The sequence below is a fragment of the Mastacembelus armatus genome, chromosome 20 (assembly GCF_900324485.2).
Source record: "Mastacembelus armatus chromosome 20, fMasArm1.2, whole genome shotgun sequence".
NCBI lineage: Eukaryota > Metazoa > Chordata > Actinopteri > Synbranchiformes > Mastacembelidae > Mastacembelus > Mastacembelus armatus.
The window spans coordinates 19,486,293-19,513,954 of NC_046652.1; the positions used below are offsets into that span (position 1 = coordinate 19,486,293).

Genomic DNA, 27,662 nt, shown 5'->3' on the forward strand with positions numbered 1-27,662 from the left:
TTGTACCTCTGATGGCTTTGTTTTAGCGTGTCTCATCACAGACAGGTGGCGCTTTCTTTGCATTACCTTCAATTGGAAATTAGCGATAAGCTAATCTGAGGGCCTGGACGGCACCGTGAGTTTGGATGATACATGTAAAAAATAGAAGGAAGGATTGGAAACACATTGATGCTTGTATTGATTTAGCTGCTGTTTCCTCTATAAGAATGTTTTTACGCATCTAATGCACAAGCTGAGTTAGTGTGTTGTCAGGTGCATGTGCTAAATTGTGCACTAACACACTGAGAGGTCTGAGAGGTCTGAGAGGTCTGAGAGGTCTGAGAGGTCTGAGAGGTCTGAGAGGTCTGAGAGGTCTGAGAGGTCCAGTGTGTCTTTGTGGAAAACAGCTCTGGACCCTCGTCTTTTCTTTGAGCAGCTCCAGCTTTTGCTGGTGTCAGACTGAGCGACTTTCCCAGGAAGAGGAACACACACTTGTAGATATGCACACATGCCTGTCATGTAAGTGTGTGTGTGTGTGTGTGTGTGTGTGTGTGTGTCTCCACTGGGCAGGGAAGTCTTGTGCTTCCTTATTTGGACAGTCGGAGCAGGGCATGGGGGAGGGGTTGGGGTCACATGGGTGTGCAGCAGAATCATAGCGATAGGAACAAAAACTCAGAGGTGCGACCGACGTCTGTCCAGGCAGGATATAAATGCAAACAGCTGAGAGCAAGAAAGAGGAAGAAGAAGAGACGAGGCAGCGGCCGAGGAGAGAGAGGGAGCAGAGCAGAGACAAGTGTGTGAGCAGCAGGACACACGTGGTGTAAAATGCCCACAAACTTCACTGTGGTCCCGGTGAAGGACGGCACCCGACAGGCCCAGGATGAGGGGGGAGGCAGCACCGCTCAGACAGGTGAGATCAGAGGTTTGATCAGCAGGGTCAGGAGGGCGACTTTGTCCCTGTTGAACCGGTGTCAGTGCCCTGATGTCAGGGGTGACCACCACCTGCATGTGTCGGGAACAAGACTCTGATTTAGGGAAGGCTTCTTCACTTTCAAACAGCTGCTGGATGAAGGTTTCACTCACATCCTGCTGCCACTCAAGGGACCATGACATGAAGCTTGTTCCATTTTAGTGTTTCCCGTTATCCACCTTCATCCTCACACAGCTGCCTGGTTTTAATTATATCTTTCCAGACCTCTTTCTCCACTGACACGTTCCTTTTGTTCTCTTTGTTCCTTTGGTTAGTTTATACAGGAACAAACACTAAATGAGACTCAGTGAGACTCAGTGAGACTCAGTGAGACCCCCGACCCCCCATTGCCAAGATCTGCCAGTGATGTCTAATATAAAAGTAGCAGCGTAACTGTGACAGTGCTTTATCTGAGGGATGACACACGTGAACGTTCATGAACTTTGGCACATCAGTTAAAATCGGAGAACCACTATGTGCTTTGTAGAGTCCAACCCAGCCAGGGCCACGTTTACTGTTTATTTATTGTTGTTATTCTTAGCATGGGGCATCAAGGGCCCTGTTGTTAGTGAAGCTGCTGCTTTTATAGCACATGGCCATGAACAAATAGGTTCCCGACCTTTAAATGCTGCTCTGGAGCTGCAATTGTGGCTTCGTCCTGGTAGGACTTCACAGACGTTTTATTCCGATGCAGGAAATCATAGTGTGGCTCTGTGCTTTGATTTTCCCCCTGTGATGTTTGCACACACGCCATCCCTGCTCTTGCTGCAACAATAATAGTGGGAGAGTCAGGACGGACACGTCACACGGGCCGTGACTCGGCTTGTGTTGTCTAAGGATCAGTGTCTGATTGTCACAGTCAGTCTCGTGTGCTTTGCTAAGAGAGGAAGGAAAATATTGTTGGCTCATGAACATGTTGAGTCCAGGGTCAAATATCTGCCACTGGTATTGATTATCCTGCCGACTCGCCTCCCGTTGGTCGTATTGGAGGAGGTGAGGCCCCGCCCCCTGCTGTAGTGTTATTCTCACTGACGTCTCTTCTTCTGCTTTTCTGTTCCCACTGTTTATTCCTCTGCACCATGAATACACAGTCTGAACGTCCCTTTAACATCACGAGCACCAAGCCAGTGAAAATACCAAGCAGATGATGTCAAACCTTCGTCCCTCTGGGTGTTTCTCAAGAAAAAGCTTTTGTCCTGTTGAAGCAGAAGAAACCACAGGAATGCAAACTTAACCAAATCACACTAACTCAGGATTCCTTATCGCGTTTCACCAGCTGTCATCTTTCCTCCTCTTGGCCTTGTCTCAGAACACGTCACTGGGTTTTTAGAAAAACCTTGAGCAGGTTGAACATACAATCAAACTCTTTACAGTCTGCTTGGCCTCTGGTTCACTGTTTGTAAACCTCGTCAGTGTCTTTGGCCTCTTGTCCACTGAAGGCGTCACTGCATGTACCTGGACTGCAGGTCTGATCTTTATTATATCTCTGTGGGAATCTGTCATGGGGGGATGATGTTTCCTGAATTATTTGGCCTCTAAATCGCTTCATAGCCTCTTTTTTTCACTTGGTGAGTCCGTTTTGAAAACAGTAAGTCGAGGAACTGAATCTGGAATAATCTGTCAGAGCTGCTTGTCTTTTCTTCACTGCCCCTGAGTGGAGAGGGTCAGTGCAGGATGAAATAAATCACTACAGTTAGTTAGAGGTCAACACTAAGTCTGGGACACTGTAGTTTCTGTTGGTCTGATATCCCCCCTGTCCCAGACATGTGATTACTGGCTCTGATTGGCCGTTGACAGTCGTAGATGCAAACATACGGTACTTTGTAGGGTCTTTTTATTCCGATGTTTGGAATAACCTTCCACTCAGGTGATGTGTGGATCATTATGGAAATTATTGGTCTGAAAGATGCAGGAATGGACCTTCTGGTCTCAGTTTGGAAACCTCTAGGTTCTTTGGACTGCAGCGTGTCCGCCCCGACCCTGCGGCGTTACTCAACCTTCACTGTGTTTGCGTTGGCCTCAGTGCTCAGTTCTGTTTGTTCCATCCGCAGCAGCACGATCAGATGTGGTCATTCACTTCTTGCCCCCTCTACGTCGGTTCTGTCAACATTCAGAATAGATTCTAGTCTTATTTTGGGAACGTGGGGACTGAGTGAAGCAATAGGACGTGATATAACTTAATCAAATGTTTGGTCTGTAAAGGTCAGTGCTGAGTCTATAACTGGGTGGCTGATATGTTTCAGCAGGGAAAACAAATAAAACTCACCTGTCAGCTTCAATGGATGTTTCTCTGACACTCAGACAGACGTGACTTGACTCGACATGAGACTCTGTTTGTCTCTTGGACCTACAGAGAAAAGTATCAAGCACATAATGAAGCTAGTGTCAGAGGACTCACTGTATTTAACCCAGGTGGACAAACAGGTGAACGGAGGGAAAGCATTTACAGCATTTTCCTCTGAAATGTAATGAAGGGGGCAGCACCGTGTGTGTCTCTATGTGTCCCTGTGATGGACTGGGGACCTGTCCAGGGTGGACCCCTGCCTTTCACCCAAAGAGAGCTGGGATAGGCTCCAGCAGGTCCCTGGTCCACACAATAATCCCAGTTTACATCAACCCTCTTTCTTTATTCCACTTTCTGAGGACACATTTATTACACTGTGAGCCACAGTCTGGTGGTGGAAGCTGAGCGCCACCTACTGACATTATAGAGAAACACATGCTGAGCTGTACCACAACAGACACACACTGGGAGCAGCTACTACTGTGTGTGGACACTGTTGTGTAACGAGCTGTGTTGTTCATCTTAATGAAGCCTTAAGCTTTTAAACCCTCGAGCACAACACACACACACACACACACACACACACACACAGTGAGCGATACACACATTATAAAAGTCCAACATGAACCCAAGTTGAGCTTGATGCCACTAAATCTTTGGTGCTGTGTCGTTTGGTAGCTCGTCTTTGAGCTCCGCCTTGTCACATCTGGGCCATGACAGTGATAAAGATGGAAACAAGTTTTTCTCTTTCCCAGGTATTATGACACTCGGAGCTCCCCCTGTGTCCTTGGGCCGGTGATACTAATACTCACAGTATTTATATGCAGTATTTATATGCAGTATTTATATGCAGTGATAGGTGGTTTTAAAGCTTTGACTCCTGTGCTTCATAAAAGTCCAGGATTAGTCTAATCTCATTAGCTGATTAGTGTCCCCAGTGTCTTAGATGGACAGATTTATCCACCACATCAACCGCAGACAAACCAGTACAAGGTTTATGAACCACTGTCTGGTCTCGGAGTGTCTCTGCAGCACATCCAGCTCCGACCGTCCCAGGTCATTTTCATCATCTGACAATTTTTTAAAAGGCGTCAATGTTTTATCTGATGACTCTGAACTAAAGTTTGCACATAAATCAAATACTGAGTTTAAGTGTCATTCATATGTTATGACTTTGAAGCAGTCATTTAAAACTAACTCACATGTAAGGTGGAGCTGCCAAGCCTCAGTGAAGTTCACTGTCAGTCTGTCATTCAAACTTGATATTATTATAAAGATTCAAACAGTTGAAGCTCAGGCTGGAGATCAGTTAAATTAGGGAACAGAATTATCTGCAGTTTCAAATAATAAATGATTATTGGTTCAAAATCATCTGCAGCTCAGCCTTTGTTTTGTCTCCTTTACATAATTTTCATTGCCATCTATTAAAAGGGGACAATAATTTAGATAAATAATTTGCATTGTGACGTAGACATGGACATAGACAAGTGGCTGAAAGACCAAGAGGGAGACGTGTGTGATGGAGGAAGAAGAAGAAGAGGAAGATCAGGAGCTGTAGACTCAGATGAGATCAGGGCAACTATAATCGATCGTGTAATAAATCATGGAGGTGGAATGTTTATGACCAACAACCTCATGATCAGATGTCTCTCCTGGACACAGTGACTGCAGCCTGACTGGACGTGTGCTCATATGAGACTGACAGGGATGGATCAGACATGGACAAAGACTCTTCTCTAGGTGTGTTGTCCTAGAACACATACGATGTGATGTGGATGAGAACCTGTGGCCAAATGCAGAGAGTAGAGTTGGTTAGGATTCCTATAATAATAGAATAATAATAATAATAATAGAATAATAATAGAATAACAATAGAATAACAACAATAGAATGAGTTTGAAAATAAAACAACATATATATTGAAACAAACAGCTGTTTGATGCCACCTGTTGTTAGCGTGTGTGTTTGTGTGTGTAAATGTGTGTGTTTGTGTGTGTGTGTTAACATGTTTTAGTGTGTGTTAGCGTGTGTTAGCGTGTGTTAGTGTTAGTGTCAGTGTGTATCAGTGTGTGTGTGTGTGTGTGTCAGTGTTAGTGTCAGTGTGTGTGTGTGTGTGTATGTACTAGTGTGTGTTAGTGTCAGTGTGTATCTGTGTGTGTGTGTGTGTGTGTCACTGTTAGTGTTAGTGACTGTGTGTGTGTGTGTATGTGTTAGCATGTGTTAGTGTTAGTGTCAGTGTGTATCAGTGTGTGTGTGTCAGTGTGTGTGTGTGTGTGTCAGTGTTAGTGACAGTGTGTGTGTGTGTCAGTGTGTGTGTGATGCTTGTCTGATGTCACAGGGCTGTTTCTCACACACTCTGTCACAGCAGCAGCTGATCCTCTCATTAATCCACACAGCACAGGCAGCATTCCCGACTTCTGCGCTTCACTTGCTTTTACCTCTGTACTTTGGACCCCCCTCACTGGAGTTCCCCAGGGACCACAACTAGGACCCTCCCCACCCGCCCCCTTCCAGCTCCTCAGAATGGAGCACAGGGCAGGCTCTCGACGTAAGGGTACGTTTGGCTGCTGCCGCTTCAGCTGCCGTTTGCTTTTTGAACGTTTGTGCGGTCGTTGCAGGTGTGAGCTGAGTCCTGACTTGTCTCCGTTTGAAATGAACATTGTTCTCCAGCTTTTCTTTCTTCTGCTGTTTTGTTTGGTGCAGTGAGTCATGAACTAAACAGAGTTAGGCAGCTTACGGTTCGCCACCGCATGCAGCTTAGTGGGGACAAATAGGATGCACGGTCATTTATCAGTGACACCTGAACCTGCAGGTGAATCGGTGAAAGTCACTGGGCAGAGATGAACTTTAACTTTATCCCAGTTTTAAAATGAATCAGGACAAAAACTGTGACTTGATACTGTTTTAATACCTGATCAAACATGTGCAGATCATTTTAATAATTCACTGCTCCACAGTATAGAACCAGGACCAGGACCAGGACCAGGCTTAGGTCTCTGTATATTTTATCTTTCTGCTCTATTTTAAAGAAACTTTCTCAAATGACTATTTTATAACGCACTTTAGAAACATCAGTTCAGCTGAAGGTCAAACCGTGACTCTTGTCACACCAGCAGCCAAAGTTCAGCAATAAGGTCGGAGTGAAGTTTTATCTTTGTTCTCTCTTTGTTCTCTCAGCAACAAAACCAAGACCAGACACAAAAATATACAGTCTGTGTTTATTCTGCAGCCTCCGTCCTTTGGCTGTGACATATCACAGTAACACAGAGATGTTTATCAACACTAATATTTAATGACGATACAGCTGCAGTCTGTGAGTCAGTCAGTCAGTCAGTCAGTCAGTCAGTCAGTCTGTACTGGCAGTCAGTCAGTCAGTCTACTGTCTGTCACTCTGTCTGTACTGTCAGTCAGTGAGTGTCTGTCAGTCTGTCTGTACTGTCTGTTAGGTAGTCTGTCTGTCTGTACTGTCAGTCAGTCTACTGTCTGTCACTCTGTCTGTCTGTACTCTCTGTCTGTCTGTACTGACTGTCTACTGTCTGTCTGTCTGTCAGTCTGTCTGTCTGTACTCTCTGTCTGTCTGTACTGACTGTCTACTGTCTGTTAGTCAGTCTGTATGTACTGTCTGTCTGTCTGTACTGTTGAATCCACCTGTAGCAAGACAGACACCAAGCTACAAGACTTTATCAACCCAAGTTGTCCTCAGTGCAGGACAGACTGGTCTCTGTCCGGGACAGACTGGTCTCTGTGTGGGACAAACTGGTCTCTGGTCTTTGTGCGGGGCAGACTGGTCTCTGTGTGGGACAAACTGGTCTCTGGTCTTTGTGCGGGGCAGACTGGTCTCTGTGTGGGACAAACTGGTCTCTGGTCTCTGTGCGGGACAGACTGGTCTCTGTGTGGGACAAACTTGCACTTGTCTTAATGTAAATGTTATTTAGTGTCTCTGGTAGTTTTGTGTTAGAGTCCAGGCGTGTGCTGATGGTTCAGGGATGAGGGAAAATAAACTCCTGAGAGAAGAAGAATAACTAGATTTAATTCTTTAAATCAAATTCAAATGAAGGCATGAAAACTGAATTTATTATATTTTAGTTTTTGTGTTGAATTAAAGTTGAATTGACATAATCTGGGTAGGTGAGAATATTAGAATAACTCTACAATAACCTGAACCAGAAGGAGAACAAGGATTTAATTAACTTGTTAGAGTTTCACTGAAAACAAGGTTCAGATTTAGCTGAAGTTTGGGGCCAAGCTAATAAACTAAAGAGCTAAAGGAATCTGAAGCTGTGTCTTTATAAATTTAGTCACCTCCTCTACTCCAACCAAGACTGTCTCAGGGTCCTGGTCAACAGGTTTAGTGACCTGACACGTACATGTACAAACTGCCACAATATCAGATCCTGCGGCACTAAAGTACATTTAGTAGCTTAAATAGTATAAAAATATACTCAAAGGAAAAGGCAGACCTCAGGGACGAGCTGGGAGTTTCTGTTAGAAATATGAAATATATGGTGACGGTGCTAAGCCCTGAGTTTAAAATCTACTGCCCCTGTGGATAATAAGGACCAACTCTTCCTAATGATGTTGGACATCAGTGGGGTTTCCTGTGGAGCTGTGTCAGTAATGAGCACAGAGGCTAACATCTGCTAACAAGGCTCGTCGGTGCTACTGTACATGAATCTGGATCATGTCCCTCAGGACCGGACCACAGCACATTCACACGTGAACAGGCATGTTGCTGTGCACACACCAACAGTCAGGACTGTAGGAAACACACACGTCGTCTTTGTCCTGTGTGGCAGCAAAAGGATTTGGAAAGGTCACAGGTCACAGGTCACAGGAGGATTTCATGACCTGAACTTTATTTTTATTCTGTTAGTCAACGAGTCAAATTCAGAATTGGAAATTGTGGTGTATTTAAAATCTGAATATGTTTAGTCGTTGATGTCTTATGTTCCCAAGACATAATTTAGTGGGGTCCTGAGGTAAAACTGTTCTCCCACACTGTCTGAAGCTCTTTAACTCAACACTCTACATTTTGGTGACAGTCTTTGAAAAACCCAAACATAAAGTTTGAGCACCAGTGTTTGTGTGGCCTCTGTGATAACAACCTTCTAACCTGTAAGCACTTCCTGATGGGCAAATAAAGAACCTCAGCAACAGACACCTTTAACAGAGGGAACGTCAGCCCAGTTGGAAACGGTGCTGCCAGTTTAATCCTGAAAGAGGATTTAGCTGGTGTCATTTAAGAGAAGCGTTACCTGTGGTGTGTAGGACGGGCGGAAGTGATGTATGACTGATAGGCTGGCTGCATCCTCCCACGCCCAACACCAAACTAAATCCTCCCAGGAAAACCCTGCATCCTGGCATAAAATCAGCCATCAGACAGGATGTTCCACGCCTCCCGACCCGTGTCAGTTAGGACCAGCTCCAGCCAGAGTCCACCCCCTGATCCAGGCCTCTACAGGATGATGGTCGGCTGGGTAGTTTACATAACAAAGTCTGGGCCTAGACTCCACTGTGTCCTGCTCATTCCCTGAACCATCAGCCCCATGATCACACCAGCTTGGCTCCAACCTTTCTCCACGTAGCTTATTTCGTTTTCCCACCCAAAGACAATAACAGTCTCAGGTTAAAACTGCTCTTGGCAGGCGTCATGGTTTTTATCGGACTCTCTTAAAACATATTGACAGATAAATAATTAAATTCATCCATAATTGATCTAATTCACTTCCTGTTATCTCAGCTTGTGGAAGCTTTGAGGCTCCACCTCAAATGTTCTGTTATCCCAGTGTCTTGAACAGCACCAGTGGTTTTCAGCCCAGCATATTAACAGAGTCTTCAGACAGACAGTCTTAGCTGTATCGATCCTGACACATGATACAGACCATAGTTTCCTGTATCGTCTTGTAACTTGTTATTCCTCATCTCTGGCTTCCCCTTCTCTCTTCTTCTGCAGGATTTACTTAACCCTGCTTCTCTTTACGTGACGAGCAGTTCATGCTGACACTGCAGAGGAACCTCTACTTAGATTAAAGTGGAAACCATCTTTCATTGCTTCTCTCTGTCTGCACCCACATTATCTAACTCAAGCTGAAACAACTAACTGTCGTAACTGAATGTGACGACTGCTCCATGATGGGAATGTGACCCACAGTCTGTCGTCAGAGGTCCAGGCCCTCATGAGACTCAGCTGTGCTCTCTCATGTTGACAGGGTCTTGTCAGGTTTAATGGCCAGTTCCCCAAACAGCTCCATAATTAGCTCCACATACAGAGCCACCACCAGATCCCCAGTCCACATCCCTCCCTGAATCTGGGTCCCTGCATGGGTCTAAATCCCAGCCTGTGTCCCTGCCCCCCAATCCTGGTCTGAGCCCCAGTTCATATATGAATCTGTGTCAGTTGTGCTGCCAAGCTCTGGAGGAGTCAACAGTATAAGGGTGGAGTAGCTCCAGGGTTTTTCCAGAGTCCCTGCACTCCTGCACCCCAGAGGGGGCTGTCTATATTGACAACTCCTGCTGCATAGAGGGGACACTTCCTGCAACCTAGATGCGGCCACTCATGCTGACATCTTCAGCAGCCAGAGGGGCCAACCACACCGATGCCTCCTGTGGCCCAGAGGGGTCCAGCCATGATGACACCTCTTGTGGCCCAGAGGGGATGCCCATGTTGATGCTCCAAGTGGTCCAGAGGACACTTGCTGCCCAAGTCCTGTTGCTGTATGCGGCTTGGCCATCCCAGCAGAGACCATGACCATAAATGTTCCTGTCTATGGGACTGCTCTGCAGAAGGGTTCAGGTTCCAGTTTGCCTCTGATCGGCCCAGCTTGCTTCAGGGGCCACCCTTCTCAGCGGCCCTGGCTCTCTGTCTGGGGGACAACAATAGTAATAATTATATTGTGACACACAAAAGAAGGAATGAGTTAAGTGTAGATTTCCCACTGCATGCAGACCAAGGACAGAGTGACTTTCCCTGTGATTACCAGCAGACTAAGCCTCTTATCCTCCTGCAGCTGGATCAAGTAGTAAAAGTTACCCATGAAATCCACAGTCCAGCTCCAGGGACTAATGAGATGGACCAGAGGACTGGTTGTTAATAAAGTTAACCAATAAACATTAGTACACATTATCTAATGAGTACTGCATTTGTACTTGTGTCTTGATGCAGTACAGTGTTTAACTGTGTTGAAGACACAGTCTGCTGTGTATTTGTGCGTCCTCAGGTTGAATTAGAGAATTAACTGGTTTGAGGCCGTATGATGTGGATCGACTGTGTAAGTTCAACATGTTGATCTTTCTTAACTACACTGAAGGTTTACTAAAGATATGTTTGTATAATCAGATTAGATAATCGTTCGTTTGTTTGCTTCTGTGTGTGTGTGTGTGTGTGTGTGTGTGTGAGTGTGAGTGTGAGTGTGTGAGTGTGACTTAGATATAGGGGGCCTTAGCCCCTATTGGGGGGGTCTGTAATTAACCTTAATGTATTCTTTATTATTTATGGGAGTACGACCATATACGTATACAGGAAGTGGCATTATAGTAGTATTACAGAATTAAGTTCATCCAAGCGTGATTCATTGAAGACGTTCTCAGATTCAGGGCTTCATGCCTTTAAAGAGCCCTGCACCTGCACTAGAACGTCTGTTTGGGTTCCCCAACCCTCATTTGAGCACAAGGGAGAAGCAGCAGAACTGAACTGAAGAATATTCACTGAAGACTTGAGATAGTGATGTTACGGAAGAAACTCTCACTGTGGCATCTTCTTCATTCGTGGTGTGGAACTATGGGTAGTGGGGTGTGTTTATGTGCCATCACCTGTGTTTGTGTTTGCACAGGTGATGGGGTCCCAAAGGAAAACAGTCCCTTCATCAACAGCACTGACAACGACAAAGGCAACAGCTATGACGGCACAAACATGGCTCTGTTTGAGGTAACAGACCAGCAGTTATTCTTCCACCAGCTTTAGCAAATCATCGTTAACCACATCTGGATTGTTGTAATGTCTCCTTTGTCTGTTGCAGGAGGAAATGGACAGTAACCCCATGGTGTCATCGCTGCTTAATAAAGTGGCAAACTACACCAACCTCACCCAGGGTGCCCAGGAACACGAGGATGCTGATGATGACGATGAAGGCTCCAAGAAGAAGGCTGTTAAGGTGCTCAGTGTTCAGTGGATACTGCAGTTTTACATTTTATTATATTTAATATAAATGTTTTCATGCTGTGTTGTTGCTTTGCACTAAAGCGTCTAATACATTTCCATCCGTCCTGCCACATTAAAGCTTGAACCAGTTATTACACAGAAGGACTGTGTGGTTTTAGGAACTTCTGTGGTTCCTAAAGCTAAAGACTGAAGATTTTAGACCCCAAGTCAGTTTCAGGTAGAAACAATAGTTGGACACATGTAGTTATAAAACACAGCAACACTTACATAGAGCAGTGATGTGTCTTACAAAATACCTGTATGACCCAGAGTCTCCTGTTTATCAGGCTCTCTAGCTTTTCATCTGTCCAAAGAGCAGTCCAAAGAGCAGTCCAAAGAGCAGTCCAAAGAGCAGTCCAAAGAGCAGTCCAAAGAGCAGTCCAAAGAGCAGTCCAAAGAGCAGTCCAAAGAGCAGTCCAAAGACCAGTCCAAAGACCAGTCAAACATTTGACTTGAAGATGTTTTCATATTTATGCCTCAGGCTCCTCCCATTAGATGATAACGGAACAACTGGGCGAAGCTGACGCTCGATTGGTCCAGTAATTGTCTTTTCTCTCTATAGAGCCCACAGATGGGAACCTTCATGGGAGTCTACCTGCCCTGCCTCCAGAATATTCTAGGGGTGATCCTGTTTCTGCGCCTCACATGGATTGTCGGTACTGCAGGGATCTTGGAGTCCCTGGTCATCGTTGGCTTGTGCTGCTCTTGTGTGAGTACTCGATCACTCTCAGATGCAGTAATGGCATTAAGATTATTATTGTTACATTATTATTATTATTTCCTATAATATCTGTCCTTATCTAGAGATGTGAGGTTCTAGAACTACAAATACAACAATGACCAGCAAAATCAAAGTACATACCCAGTCATTTAATGAATCCATGGCACTGATGGTGAAGAGGAGTCTAACAAGGGCGTCTGTGTTTTGCTGACACTGGGGGCAAAGTCTCTGCTTCAGCCTTTAATGCTGTAGGGTGGAAATGTATTGATTACACCGATGGACCAGAAAATACAGTTTCTGAAGCCGAACTGTCAAATGGTTTGAATAGTTGCTGGACACTGGGAGAAGCTGCAGTGAAATAATGTGTGTGACGAAGCAGCAGAGTCGAGAGGAAAAGGAAACAGGACGAACAGTGTCAAATGTCAATAAGTGTGAAAAACCTAATGTGAGTTTTTAGTTTATTTAAGAACTGGATGAGGCTGAAGTTCAGTGGGTGAGTGTTTAATAACATGAAGAGCTGAACTTCATTTACAGCTGCAGCTAATGGCCAAGTGGAAACGTGTGTGTGTGTGTGTGTGTGTGTGTGTGTGTGTGGTTGGTGGTTCTTCTGTCCATTAAGGCTCAGGACAACAAATCTATAGGCCTGCTGGTTTTGGTGGATCCAGACAAACTGATCTAGAACTGATGAGAAAACGGTTTATCAAGAGTCCAGTCTGTGGCCTGAGGTCGAGTTAGAAAATATTTAGATTAATTAATCTGAGAATGTCACCTTTGACCTCTGAACCTTCTGCCTCTTTTTACAGAGGTTCAGAGAAAGTTGACTTAAAGGGACAGTGTGAGTGACATGAAAGTTGAACTGAAGTAAAAATATAGAGACATTGTTCAGTTTGTAGCTGAAAGTATGACTGGGGACTGAGGACTGGGGACTGGGGACTGAGGATTGGGGACTGAGGACTGGGGACTGGGGACTGAGGACTGGGGACTGGGGACTGGGGACTGAGGATTGAGGACTGAGGACTGGGGACTGAGGACTGAGGACTGGGGACTGAGGACTGGGGACTGGGGACTGGGGACTGAGGACTGAGGACTGAGGACTGGGGACTGGGGACTGAGGACTGGGGACTGGGGACTGAGGACTGGGGACTGGGGACTGAGGATTGAGGACTGAGGACTGAGGACTGGGGACTGAGGACTGAGGATTGGGGACTGGGGACTGAGGACTGGGGACTAAGGACTGGGGACTGGGGACTGAGGACTGGGAACTGGGGACTGCAACCCAACAATGACCAGCACCCCTTCTATATTTAGCCACAGGTGACTGTTCCCACACACACACTAGTGTCTGATGATACTTGGCAGCTTGATGTGTAATCCCTCCACACACACACACACACACACACACACACACACACGGTGCCTATATTTGCCAATCCCGCTGCAGGGATTACTTCAGCTTAATCAGGAAAAGCACAAACCCCTCAGGACTATTTCTGTCCCATGATGAAATGCTCTACCAGCCTCCATTTAATTTACACTGTGGACAAAACCAGAAAAGGACCAAGGACCAATCGAAGCCATGAATCCCAGACGTTTCTGTTTCTATATGTTGGAAAGACCCAGCAGAAAACCATGGCTCTTTATGTGTGGACATATGTGGACATAGTCTTTGTCCAGGTACTGCAGCTTTACCCCACAGTCCAATCCAGACTAGGTCTACAGGTGACTCTGAGTTACCTGGAGGTGTCTTTATTCCAACAGACTGACACTTAGATATTTATATCACTGGTTAGTTTTTGGTGATGGATGATCCTGTTGTCACTCCACCTCAGCCCAGATGGATTGTGGGAACTGAGTCTTTTATCAGTGAGGACATGCTGCTTTGTTTATTTGTGGCCAGGCCCAAGCTGCCGAGGCCACATAGCTGCTTAGGCTTTCACTAGAAGCAGGAGGTAAAACTGTCACGTAATTGGCTTTACTCTACGTTGTCCGCCACTTTAAACAGGACGCCCAGCAAATAGCACCCGGTTTATCTTGGTCCTGACCTTGTCCTCGTTCTCCTCCTCCACATCCTCCCTTTTCTTTGTTCCTCCACTTTCATGCCTTTTCCTCGTCCTCTTTCTTTCACCCAAAGTCTTCCTCCCTTTTGTTCGGCTCTTTGATGCTTCTTATCTTGAGGCTTTCTGTCCTTTCCCCGTCCTGTTATGTAACAGGCTTTTATAAATATACTCAGCAACAATGACCCTTACATCCCATAATGGTCTGAAACAAGCTGCAGTACTGGCTCTGTAGTGTGGAACTCTGGACTTAGTGGATCACAGAGATATAGATCCACATTCTGTTTGAAGGTCTGAACCTGATCCTCTGTCTCCACAGACCATGTTAACAGCCATATCCATGAGTGCCATCGCCACCAATGGTGTCGTGCCAGGTATGAAGATGTGAAGGAATAGAAAAGGAAGTGTGACTGCAAATGATTAGTCTTTTTGTTTTCGTTTCTTAAAAGGATAAAATAATATATTTCAGTAGCTGGTGTGTTCTTACTGACATCTTTATTTAAAGGTCATGTTTTTGCCTCAGACTATTTGACAGAATTATAAATAAAATGTTTGTTTAATAAACGTCACTATCCTCTTTTCTCCCAGCTGGAGGTTCCTATTACATGATTTCCAGATCTCTGGGCCCAGAGTTCGGTGGAGCTGTAGGTCTCTGTTTCTACCTGGGGACGACCTTTGCTGGCTCCATGTACATCCTGGGCACTATTGAGATTCTGCTGGTGAGTGACTCCATAAGGTGAACAGGTGATATCCTGCATCTGTAGTTAAGATTCAGGGGAGGCGTCTTTCCTTTTCACCCACAGGTGTTTGACCAGACTGACATTTTAACTTGTGGAATTAATTATGGAACTCATATCATTTAAATTCAGAATTTAAATGTCGTCAGGTTTTTGTAAACAAAGGGGTGAGAGGTGACGTTTTTTGACGTCTCCTTGCTGAAGCTGATGAGTGTGTGTTGCTGTTTGTCCTCTCTGTGTCTTTAGACCTACATCGTGCCTAAGGCGGCCATCTTCATAGCCGAGAGGAAGGAGGATGAGGCAGATGCCCTGCTCAATAACATGCGTGTTTATGGCACGTGCTGCCTGGCCATGATGGCGGTGGTTGTCTTTGTGGGTGTGAAGTATGTTAACAAGCTCGCTCTGGTCTTCCTGGCCTGTGTCATCCTCTCCATCCTCGCCATCTATGCCGGCGTCATCAAGACCATCTTTGAACCACCAGACTTTCCGTGAGTCCACTTTTTTAAAAACAAAAAGTCCTGGACTGGTCTTCCCACTGAGCCATAGTCGTTCATTTAGTAGTCACATAGTCACATTTCTACATGATTATAAAACATTGGCTTTATGTCTAACTCGTGTGTCTGACTCATCTTTCCCTCATACAGTGTTTGCATGTTGGGGAACAGAACTCTGCAGAACCAGCATTTTGACAAGTGTCTTAAGACAGACTTTATAGAGAACATGACAGTCACCACCAAGCTGTGGAGGCTGTTCTGTGATGGGCCCGAGCTCAATGCCACCTGCAACGACTATTTCTTCAACAACAATGTGACCCAGGTGCAGGGCATCCCCGGGCTGACCAGCGGAGTCATCTCAGGTTGGAGCACAGACACTGTGCTTTTTAAAAAAGGGTTTCCTGCCTTTAGTTCCCACACAGGAACTACAGGAACTACATAGACTAGTGTGGCTCCAGTCAAGTTTGTAGTAAATAACTGTGTGTGCTGAGTGTTTTGATCTGTTTCCTCCTCCTCTTGTTCAGATTTCAGTTTTATTCCTATTTGTTTTCATCTAAGGAAACATGTTATTACAGCGTCTGTTGCTTGGATTCAGATCTTCCTCTCTCTGCCTCTCATGCAGAGAACATGTGGTCAGAGTACGGCCCAGCCGGTGTGTTGGTAGAAAACAAGAAGCTGCCGTCTTCAGGGGGAAGTGACCCTACCCAGGATCTCTACATGCCCTACGTGGTCAATGACATCACCACTTTCTTCACGCTGCTGGTCGGCATCTACTTCCCATCAGTCACTGGTAACACGCTCTGCTATGTTGGAGTTGGTGTTACGGACTTATGAACCATTTTATTTCTTAATATTTCATGTGTGACTTTCTCCTTCCAGGTATCATGGCTGGTTCAAACCGATCAGGTGACCTACGGGACGCCCAGAAGTCCATCCCCATTGGAACCATCCTGGCTATCACCACCACGTCCATCATCTGTATCCCTGAACTTTTGCTGTGGCGCTGAACATCTGGAGAAATGTCTGAAGTGTTTATTAAAGCCAGAGTTGTCAAATTAGTATTATTAGTTTGATGGTTTGAATCAGAGCTCAAGCTGCCACATGTTAGAGCAAATGTTCCCTCGGACTCTTTAGGACCAAAACAAAAGCACCTGTCAGTATTTGACTTTAAAGCCTCACAGCTGTGGAATAAAAATACCCTCCTGAACTGCCCTTCCCAGACATCAGCTGTGTGGTTCTATTTGGAGCTTGCATCGAGGGAGTTTTGCTTCGAGACAAGTAGGAGCCTCAGTCATCACAAAGCCAGACACACACATCACACTCAGCGACAGACAAATGATCAGATGGATCCTACATATACACACATATATATATATAAACACGTGACGTGGCTGAATGAAAATGTGTATGATGGTCCTTTCATTGCAGATTTGGTGACTCCGTTAAAGGGAACCTCGTCATAGGAACGTTATCTTGGCCGTCACCCTGGGTTATTGTGATTGGATCCTTCTTCTCCTGCTGTGGGGCAGGGCTGCAGAGCTTAACCGGTGCCCCCCGCCTGCTACAGGCCATCGCACGTGACGGCATCGTGCCTTTCCTCCAGGTCAGTCACAGTCAGAGCAGAAGTTTGTTAGTCCGCTGCTGTTTCTGCAGCTGCTGAAGCTCTTCACAGACGGAGGAGAAGCTGTGAAATTATGGAAATATTACTGATTTGTGCTCTGCAAATTAAATAAAGTCACCAAAAAGCTTCCATACACATGTTCACCCTAAACGTTAACACCTGACTCTGTATGTTAGGTCTTTGGTCATGGGAAGGCTAATGGAGAACCCACCTGGGCTCTGCTGTTGACTGCTGGGATCTGTGAGATCGGCATCCTCATCGCCTCCCTGGACTCTGTCGCTCCTATCCTTTCCATGTCAGTATTTGTTTGTTTCACCAGAAATAAGCTCGATGTATTTATCTTTATCTTTAAGCCCCTTACCTGGGGTCACAACGTGGAGCTAGGCATGATGGGAGAGAAGTGTTCTAGGATTTGTCTCATCCTCCTGCAGGTTTTTCCTCATGTGTTACCTGTTTGTCAACCTCGCCTGTGCTGTTCAGACTCTGCTGCGGACTCCCAACTGGAGACCACGCTTCAAATATTACCACTGGTGGGTTTGCAGTCAATGTATTATGTGCACGACATTCTCTGTCGTTACTTTCAGACAGGGACATAATAAAACATGTAGTTTATTCTGTCAACAATCTACTACTGACGTTTTCTTTAGAAATATAAGTCGACACAAATGAGCTGTATTATCCTGTGTGTGTGTGTGTGTGTGTGTGTGTGTGTGTGTGTGTGTGTGTGTGTGTGTGTGTGTGTGTGTGTGTGTGTGTGTGTGTGTGTGTGTGTGTGTGTGTTATGACATTTGGAAAGCTAAATATCTTTGTTGTCATCTTAGTGAACTGCACTGACTCTATTAAAATGAATGGAGATGTATTTAATGGATTGGACTACTTGTCTCCACAGGACTCTGTCCTTCCTGGGGATGAGCCTGTGTCTTGCCCTGATGTTTATCTCCTCCTGGTACTATGCTATTGTTGCCATGGCCATTGCTGGTTGCATCTACAAATACATAGAATACAGAGGGTAAGGACTGGCCTCATTCACAACATTCACATCATTCACATCAACGTTTTGGAGCAGAAGAGCTTCACATACATTGGAGACTATAAGCACTGACAGTGCATGTTTCAGTGTGAGCTCTGAAACACCTATAGATGTTGTACAGAACGTCACTGTTGGAGCAAACACACAGGTTGTTGTTGTTGAAACACCATTAAAGTCTATTTTTATGTGAGTCATGTTTGTTATTGTTGTTTATCTCATTGTCAGTCGTTTTATGTTTCAGGGCAGAGAAGGAGTGGGGGGATGGCATTCGTGGTCTGTCTCTCAATGCAGCTCGCTATGCTCTGATTCGCCTTGAGGAGGCTCCGCCCCACACCAAGAACTGGAGGTGTGTGTGTGTGTGTGTGTGTGTGTGTGTGTGTGTGTGTGTGTGTGTTACAGTTGATACGGTGCCACCTGTCACTGTCAGGGTGTGTAAAACACAGACCAGAATAGACAGAGGGGGAATTTGATTCATCTTTACAGAGGCAATGGCTGACCCCACGCCACGTGACCTCACATGACCTCACATGACCTTGCATGACCTCACATGACCTTGCATGACCTCACATGACCTCACATGACCTTGCATGACCTCACATGACCTCACATGACCTTGCATGGTGGTATGTTTAGGGAACGTGGGGAAGATAAGACTTTGCAGCCTGAAAGGATCCAGAGTAAATGCTGCCGGGTCAGATACACAGTTGATTTGGTGCAGTGACAAATATCTTGACCCTTGACCCAAATATGTGACGATAAGTGGCTGTGTCAAAATCAGTGACCTCAATAAAACAAACTGGACCTGACTAAGCACAAACTAAAGGTTCTCTGTGTGAATCATAAACCAACCACCAAAACCAGCGTTCAGACAGAGGTTCCCCGTGTGTGTGTGCTGATTCCTAATCACTTTACTCTGGTTTCTGTGTGAGACAAACAAATATCCGTGTCCCTCTTGATGTGCTCAGGCCTCAGTTGCTGGTACTCCTGAACCTGGACTCAGATCACGGCGTCAAACATCCTCGTCTGCTGTCGTTCTGTACCCAGCTGAAGGCAGGAAAAGGCCTGACCATAGTGGGAAGCGTTTTAGAGGGAACCTATCTCACTAAAGAGACGGAGGCCAAGAAGACTGAGCAGGTGAAACACACCTTAAATACCACGGATCATGTTTTATGCTGCTTGTGTAAAGATCTGACCTTCCACAGCTCAGCGTCTTAGTGGGAGTCATCGAGATCAGATGTTTTTCTTCTACGTGTGTGAATGTAAGTGCTGCGTCAGCCCTGACTGACACCGGCTGCTGTGGTCATGGACATTGTTTTGAATGAGCAGGAACTGAACAGTAAAGGTCTTCACTGCTGATACGATGAATCAGTTAGTAAAGTTTTCTACCCCACGTCCTTCATTGTGGTTCTCTCCCATGTTTTATCCAGAACATCAAGTCTCACATGTCGGCAGAGCGGACCAAAGGTTTCTGTCACGTCGTGGTGTCTTCAAACCTCAGAGATGGCGTCTCCCACCTCATCCAGTCTGCTGGGTTGGGGGGAATGAAGCACAATACAGTCCTAATGGCCTGGCCTGGAACCTGGAGGCAGTCCAATGACCCAGTGTCATGGAGGAATTTTATAGGTACAGAGCTGGAGATGGTTCTGGGTTCTTGCTGGGTAGATGCTTGTCTCGGGGCTGGAGATGGTTCTGGGTTCTTGCTGGGTAGATGCTTGTCTTGGGGTAGCTTCATGTGGAGTTGGGTTATGTGGTTCTGCTTTTTGAAATGACACAGACCTGAGTTTGTGTGTTGGAGGAGAAGCTGTTTACAGATATGACTGTTGGAAATGCTGCAGTGTTTTCCACTCTGTTGTAGCAGAGTGTCAGCAGACTCTCAGGATGACAGACCCACATGTTGACTGGTGGACACTGCCCCCTTGTGGTAGCTGCAAAGAGCAGAATCCTTCATTACTAGACATGTGAACTTGTGTTTTGGAGGCCAGTTCAGCCTTTAGGCCCAGTTTGCTTGGGACTGTTTCACGGCAAAAGCCAAAGTCGTCTTCCTTGACTTGGATTTCCTACCTGATCAGAAACCACCAGACTATTGAGTTGGTTCTTAGTGATTGGATGAAGATCCCTAAGTTTGAGAGCACTGAAAGTGTAGACAACATTTCCGTACGGTCCTGAAGCCAGATCCCCCATGCCTACTGATGACCTCTGGCTTAATGTTGGCCTTGGTGAAGAATCATCCAGTCCCATGTGTCCCATTTCTGCTGAGGGACATTCCCCCTGTTTAATTTCATGAGCACTGGTCTAGACATCATCACAGCAGCTGACCAAGCTGCCAAAGAATCAGAAATGCAGCAAGGTGGTCATAGGTCTGTGGTTGTCAGATGTATCCTGCAGTGACACTGGCTTCATGCTGCTGGATGAGATTTGTGTGGTTTTATCTATAATTTCCAGAAGAGAAGCAAAATCAGAAGGAATCTGGGACAATAAATAGAAGCCACATTGGTTTAACCTGCAGTCAGAGAAATGAGAATCTACTAATATTCTTTATGTGCACATCTGTGCTGAGTCAGCGCCTTCATAGACAACCAGCACTGAGTAATTAGCAGCGGCCCATAAACACACTCTGTCCTCTTCCTGTCCAGAAACAGTGCGGGAGACCACGGCGGCCCATCAGGCCTTACTTGTGGCTAAGAACATTGACAGTTTCCCCACCAACCAGGACCGCCTGGGCGAGGGCACCATTGATGTGTGGTGGGTGGTTCATGATGGAGGTATGCTGATGCTGCTGCCCTTCCTGCTACGACAGCACAAGGTTGGTGTGTGTGTTGTGTTTGTCTCTCTTTAACCAATGACTGCGGACTCTTGTTCATGGTACTTCCTGAGAGAAGAAGAAACAAATGACTGTCTGATCTCCCTCCAGGTGTGGAGGAAATGTAAGATGCGTATTTTCACCGTGGCCCAAATGGACGACAACAGCATCCAAATGAAGAAAGATCTCCAGATGTTCCTTTACCACTTACGACTGGATGCAGAGGTGGAGGTGGTGGAGATGGTGAGTCTGTGTGATTAGATAAATGTGTTGGCTGTCAGCAGCAGGTTAACGTGAGATTAAAGAGTTACCCAGTGTCACAGGCAGACGTAGCTTGAAAACATCTCTGGTCACCTTCCAGTCTCTGACCTGAACAGCTGATTGAGTCTTTATAAAGGGGATAAACTCCAGGATCCATTGTGAGATCGTCTGTTACAACCGAAGACGTGACCGAGGCAGATTATGGAACAAGGTTTATAACAAACTAAAGCTGGAAGCTGTGGTTTCAGTTTATGTTGTTGTTGTGCAGCATGATAGCGACATCTCAGCCTTCACCTATGAAAAGACACTGGTGATGGAGCAGAGGTCTCAGATGCTGAAGCAGATGCAACTATCCAGGACTGAGAGGGAGAGAGAGGTAATCTATGGAGTCTGTCTGTGTCTGTGTCTGTGTCTGTCTGTCTGCCTGTCTGTCTCTCTGTCTGCCTGTCTGCCTGTCTGTCTGTCTGTCTGTCTCTCTGTCTCTCTGTCTGCCTGTCTGTCTGTCTCTCTGTCTGTCTGCCTGTCTGTCTGCCTGTCTGTCTGTCTGCCTGTCTGTCTGCCTGTCTGTCTGTCTGTCTGTCTCTCTGTCTCTCTGTCTGCCTGTCTGCCTGTCTGTCTGTCTGTCTGTCTCTCTGTCTCTCTGTCTGCCTGTCTGTCTGTCTCTCTGTCTGTCTGCCTGTCTGTCTGCCTGTCTGTCTGTCTGCCTGTCTGTCTGCCTGTCTGTCTGTCTCTCTGTCTGCCTGTCTGTCTGTCTGTCTCTCTGTCTGCCTGTCTGTCTGTCTCTCTGTCTGTCTGCCTGTCTGTCTGCCTGTCTGTCTGTCTGCCTGTCTGTCTGCCTGTCTGTCTGTCTCTCTGTCTGTCTGTCTCTCTGTCTCTCTGTCTGCCTGTCTGTCTGTCTCTCTGTCTGTCTGCCTGTCTGTCTGCCTGTCTGTCTGTCTGCCTGTCTGTCTGCCTGTCTGTCTGTCTCTCTGTCTGCCTGTCTGTCTGTCTGTCTCTCTGTCTGTCTGTCTCTCTGTCTCTCTGTCTGCCTGTCTGTCTGTCTCTCTGTCTGTCTGCCTGTCTGTCTGCCTGTCTGTCTGTCTGCCTGTCTGTCTGCCTGTCTGTCTGTCTCTCTGTCTGTCTCTCTGTCTGTCTGCCTGTCTGTCTGCCTGTCTGTCTGTCTGCCTGTCTGTCTGCCTGTCTGTCTGTCTCTCTGTCTGTCTGCCTGTCTGTCTGTCTCTCTGTCTGTCTGCCTGTCTGTCTGCCTGTCTGTCTGTCTCTCTGTCTGCCTGTCTGTCTGTCTGTCTCTCTGTCTGCCTGTCTGTCTGTCTGTCTGTATCTAAGTGAAGCAGGATTTGAACAAAATCTGGACAGCAGCTGCACTTTATTACAATGTGCTCTGTTCTGATGATGATCTGATCTGCACTGCTCAGATTCAGAGTATCACTGATGAATCGCGCAGCTCGATCCGGAGGAAGAACCAAGGTGCTACCCAGAGCAGCCAGCAGCCCTCGTCCATGGAGGCTGCTCAGGAGGATGAGGTAGCCACTTTGATACCTCATCGTATTTCCCTGTTGGACACACTGGCCTGCACATAAACACAACAGGAATAGAAAATAGATACAAACACAGAAAATAAATGGATAAACCACCAACCGTCTTTTTGGTCTTTCTATCGAGGCCCAGCTCCTCCATGACAGGAACTCAGCGACTCAGGCCACAGTCAACGACAAGTCCGACACCGGGCCCGAGCGGGTCCACATGACCTGGACCAAGGATAAGCTGTTCACAGAGCGTAACCGTAACCGCGAGGCAAATGCCAATGTGGCTGTGCGTGACCTGTTTAACATGAAACCGTAAGTAAACATTTGTTTGCTCTGATCCAGTCTCCAGTAAACAACATATGCATGTTTCTAACTCAAGGACTAAACAAACAGGAAGAGAAAGTCTTGTCCTGTAGATGTGAACATTTCAGATTAAAGGTACATTAGAGATCGACTTTGTATTTTACTGGAAAATAAAACACACTGATCCACCGTAACATTAGCACTTCCTGCCAAATACTGTGCACAGGAGTCAACATGGCCTCTCTCAGAAAGGATGAATGAGATTAAAAAGATGAATCTACAGTCGGTCGACCTGGTTATGACCCTGGTCCCAACCATTAGACTTGACAGGTGTCACTGTAATAGAATGTGTATCTGTATATCTATGTGTGTGTATCACTCATGAAGGACATAAATATATATACTGCAGTACTACATTCAGTACTGACAGTACCACAGTGTTTGTAGTTGTAGCTGTAATGAGTCTGACAGGATGAAATGGGACAAGTGTGTGCATGTGTGTGTGCATTCAGGCTGCATTGGTGTGTGTGTGTATGCATGTGTGTGTGCACACTCCAGCCATTTCAGTCTCAGTGCACGGCCAGACCACATAGGCTCCGCCTCAGTACTGTACCTGCCTGATACATGATGTGTAGTTCAAACATCAGAAAGTCTCACAGGACATGAATCACCAAGGTGAACACCTTAATGTGACTCTCTGGGTCTCCAGTCACCTTTGGGTGTCACAGCAAGATTTCATTTGGAAGCTGACACAGAAACATCTAAACCTGTTTCTGTTGTTTTGTCCCATTTTCCTCCTTCTAGAGAGTGGGAGAGTCTGTAAGTCCCGTCTTCTTCGCTTTAGGCCATATTTGTTGTTTCGTGCTGTGTCCTCAGTCTGTGTGTGTGTCTGTGAGTGTCTGTGAGTGTCTGTGGGTGTCTGTGGCTGTCTGTCCTGTGGTGTTTAATTTGCATGGATGTTCTATATTGTTTTGTCTGCATGAGCTTCCCTCCCATTATCCACCCAGTGATTCCTGATCCAATCAGTGTTGACTCCTCCTTAATGTGATCAGCTGCCCCATGATCCAACACTGTGATGATGAAGAGGCCACATGGAAAAATGCCTTTTCTTTTATTAAAGGCTGATGGTAAAATAATCACGTTGGATTCTGGGGCATGAATCTGCATGTTCCATCTGTTTCCTGATTTCTGTTTGAAACTAACATGACTAACATGACAAAGTGTGTCACTCAGGAAGGACTCAGACCCTTCGCTTTGGTCCGTGTTGAATCTCCAGTCAGTGCCACATCAGGATAAAGTGAGAACTGAAATGTCCCATTGACAGAAGGACTCAGAGTCTTTACTCAGGACTGAGTCCAGCATTAGTGACTATATCACTGACGTGTTGAGCAGCACCTGTGCTTTTTCTGCTGTGGTCCTGGAGATTCATGTGTTTTTACATGTGATGGCAGCTCCAGTTTTCACACTGGGTTTAAAGTACTGAAGAAGTCCTTTAACCAACACACCGTATGTGGTTTGGCTCCTGTCATGTTAGGAACCAGACTAATGTCCGTCGGATGCACACGGCCGTCAAGCTGAACGAGGTGGTGGTCAACAAATCACAGGGGGCTCACCTGGTTCTGCTCAACATGCCGGGCCCACCACAGAACAGAGGAGGAGATGAAAACTGTATCCTGAATTAAAGCCGTTCATTCTGACTGTCAGTGATGGCAGGATTTATAAGCATGAAAATTTGAAAGGTTGAAAATAGATGTTGAAAAGTGTAAAATATAAACATATAAAATAATGTTTGATATTTTCAGTGATACCAAACTGTCTTCAAGCTGTTGAAACTTCCTGTTGACATTCAACACCCTCCTCCCAGTGATTCAGCTCTTTTCAGAGCTGCTGTTGCAGCTTCAGATCATTTCCTGTGTTAAAACGGGCTCAGAAACAGAACGAGAGGTCGAGCTTCAAAAGCCTGAAGAAGATTTGTACCATTGACCGAAGAAAGAAGTTCTTTCATTTAGTTTTAAATGTTTAACCTTCAGCTTTAAAACACATTAAAAATATTTTCCACCTTTCAAATCCTGGAGTCACTTTGTGACTTTGTGACCCCCACTGTTAGGATGAGATCTGAGAGGGGGGGTTCAGTGCTGTGTAATGGTCTCCAGGCCCCTGTCTGTTATACCCTGACTGATCTCTGCTCAGACATGGAGTTCCTGGAGGTTCTGCTCGAGGGACTGAACCGGGTTCTCCTGGTGCGAGGAGGTGGCCGTGAAGTCATCACCATCTACTCCTAAAATACCTCTCATGTCCTACCCTGCATGGTTCTGGGATGAAGAAGTCTAACTGGGCTCAGTGGAGGGCAGGGTTCTTGGAGGCGGGACCATGTTTGATTGACTGGGGGACCCTGGACTGAAGAAAACTGCTGAATCATTGGACCAGCTGAGACAGCAAGCTCGACGTGATTCCATGATGGGCAATATGGGAGACAGAGAAGAGAAACTTTCTATTTTCATTTAACTTATGTTTTTATGTTCTTTCCCTCCTGTTTGGATCTTAGCGTGTTGCTGGCACTTCACGTGCAAACATGGGCAAAGAAGCTCACGTGTGATATGACTGGTTAATGTCGTCTGGTGCACGTGACTCTGAGAGGTTGCTGGACCTGAAAGAAGACTAGAAGCTACATAAACGAATAACAGATTAAAGGGGATTAAAGGGAATCACAGTGAGGGGGTCCAGAATCTGGGGGTCCAGAATCTGTTGGGTGATCAGCTTATTACATTTCTGTCCTGATGGGACTGGTCTCTTCCACCATGGCCCCGTCTGTGAGGAGGGGGGTCACTGTATGGTCAACACTAGTGGTAGAACCTGGACACACGTCAGACGGCGCTCTGCTCCACCATCAGGTCCGTTTGGAAGAACCGTGAGACACCGGTAGAATCAAAGCACAGTCCAGCTGTTCTGGCACATGGTGGCCCAACACTTTACTGATTTACCTTCATTCGTCATTAGTCTGTTTATAGAGACACGTAGAAAACTAGACTTTGTGCTGTGCCACAGAAATCTCACCAGAACAACAGTCTGGGTTTTAAGATCAAACACTTTCTGCATCTCAATTTGCTATTTAGGAGTTTTCAGAAACTTGTTTTCATTCTGACTAGAGAAATGTCCTTAGACAGCAGTCTGTCTAGAACCACGGTAAACGTCTGTAGATGGAAAGTCTGACAGGATGCTGGTGTTGGATCTTCACCTTCATCTTCATCATCAGTCACGATGTTGTTTAATATGGGAAATAGCCATAATTAACAATCAACGTTAATATAATCTGTTAACATATTCATGTGTACAAAGTGTATTTATAGTGTCTGCAGTAGTGCTGTTGGAAATGAAGGTGACATACGACTAGTTAAGATAACATAGTTATATAAACTAGTTAATATAACATAGTTATATATTCTATAAACTAGTTAGTCTTACAGATTGACTAGTCTGCAGATTAATTTGCCTTGTTATGTTATTAGCATTTAACAAACGTTTTCAAATGTAAAAGCACAAATTAACTTTGCACTACGGAACATTCAGCACTTACATTGTTGTGTTCTTGACGTTATCGCCTACAGTAACACTTTGTTTGGTGACTACGTTCATGATAAAACGTACACGGCAAACATTTCCATCTAATTTACTGTTTCAATGTTGATGTTAAACTAAAAAACCAACAATTCTGGGCCTGTGAGTCCCAGACTGAGGAGATGACCTGCGTTATGTATATATGGAGGAGGAAAAGTGCCAAAATAAGAGACTGGAAGTGTTGAACAAGGACCTGCTGTGGCTGCTCACATTGACCCTCTTTAATCCTTAGACGCTTAATGCTGGATCTCATCATTTACGCCATGTTTCTTCTGGTAATTCTCAAATTCTGCACATACAGTAACTATGGACATTTCCAGGATATTTCGAACCTTCTGATTTGGATCAATTGAAGTGAAAAGAATAACTTCATGCATATTTACCTCAGTACCTTCTTTTTAAAGTTAGCTGAGCAGTATTTTGTTAAGCAGAACGTCATATGGTCTTGCAGTTCTTTGTAAGGCCGTGTGACGTGTGTGTGTTGTGTTGTTGATATATGCCTGTATAACTAAATAGTTGTGTTCATTGACATATAACCTGATCTTCTGTTACATTAAGTGTTATTTTAGAGGAAGAGAGAACATACCTGTGAAAATGACTGCACTTGTTTGATTCCAACCCACCTGGACTGGAAGGACACACGAGTACAGCACCCAGGGTTCACGTGAACTGTTCGAATAATTATCATGTATGAATTATTTCTTTTAGTTTCATATCTTAGCCTCCAAACACACAGAGATAATTCTCTGTATATATATAAATCAAACATGTCTAGTTTGAAACACTGGAAGTTATTAGTTTTTGTTTACACTAACACATTAAACCATGTTTCAGCTCTGATGTTTGAGGTGACTGGAGTTTATCTACCTCAACATGTCACTGAGGCTTCGCTCAAACAACGATTCAATAAAAATAATTACCAACTTTCATTTGTGTTAATAATGAAAATAAAATAATTCAATAAAAACATCACTTCCATGACTCACGTTACATTTAGAAATGGTAAATAAAGCCTCTGCTGTATGGGAGGGCCAGCTGAGTGTTTGTGTGAGGTGTGTGTTTGTGTAAGGTGT

At 45.4% G+C, this 27,662-nt stretch overlaps 1 protein-coding gene across 3 annotated transcripts; it reads left to right on the forward strand.

Moving 5' to 3' along the window:
- Positions 1–626: 626 nt before the first annotated feature.
- On the forward strand, positions 627–27,556 carry slc12a7b (solute carrier family 12 member 7b). 3 transcript variants are annotated; one of them, XM_026292712.1, is made up of 26 exons: positions 627–889; positions 11,063–11,157; positions 11,249–11,383; positions 11,993–12,139; positions 14,525–14,579; positions 14,794–14,924; positions 15,189–15,430; positions 15,587–15,798; positions 16,059–16,226; positions 16,316–16,414; positions 16,657–16,714; positions 16,865–17,039; positions 17,234–17,352; positions 17,489–17,587; positions 17,947–18,066; positions 18,329–18,433; positions 19,053–19,221; positions 19,515–19,710; positions 20,721–20,890; positions 20,999–21,130; positions 21,417–21,524; positions 22,561–22,668; positions 22,808–22,983; positions 23,779–23,793; positions 24,509–24,642; positions 25,165–27,556. In XM_026292712.1, exons 1-26 carry the CDS (start codon positions 805–807, stop codon positions 25,254–25,256), a joined length of 3,345 nt encoding a protein of 1,114 aa, XP_026148497.1. In that variant the 5' UTR covers positions 627–804; the 3' UTR covers positions 25,257–27,556. The 3 variants fall into 3 exon arrangements, with proteins under 3 accessions (XP_026148497.1, XP_026148498.1, XP_026148499.1); XM_026292713.1 differs by having other exon boundaries at positions 22,814–22,983; XM_026292714.1 differs by lacking the exon at positions 23,779–23,793.
- The last annotated feature ends 106 nt before the right edge of the window (positions 27,557–27,662 follow it).

Coding starts and splice junctions, on each gene's coding strand:
- slc12a7b (XM_026292712.1), top strand. CDS start 805: ATGCCCACAAACTTCACTGTGGTCCCGGTGAAGGACGGCACCCGACAG. Junction 12,140..14,524: donor TTGGCTTGTGCTGCTCTTGT/GTGAGTACTCGA, acceptor CTGTCTCCACAG/ACCATGTTAACAGCCATATC. Junction 16,715..16,864: donor GGAGTTTTGCTTCGAGACAA/GTAGGAGCCTCA, acceptor CTTTCATTGCAG/ATTTGGTGACTCCGTTAAAG.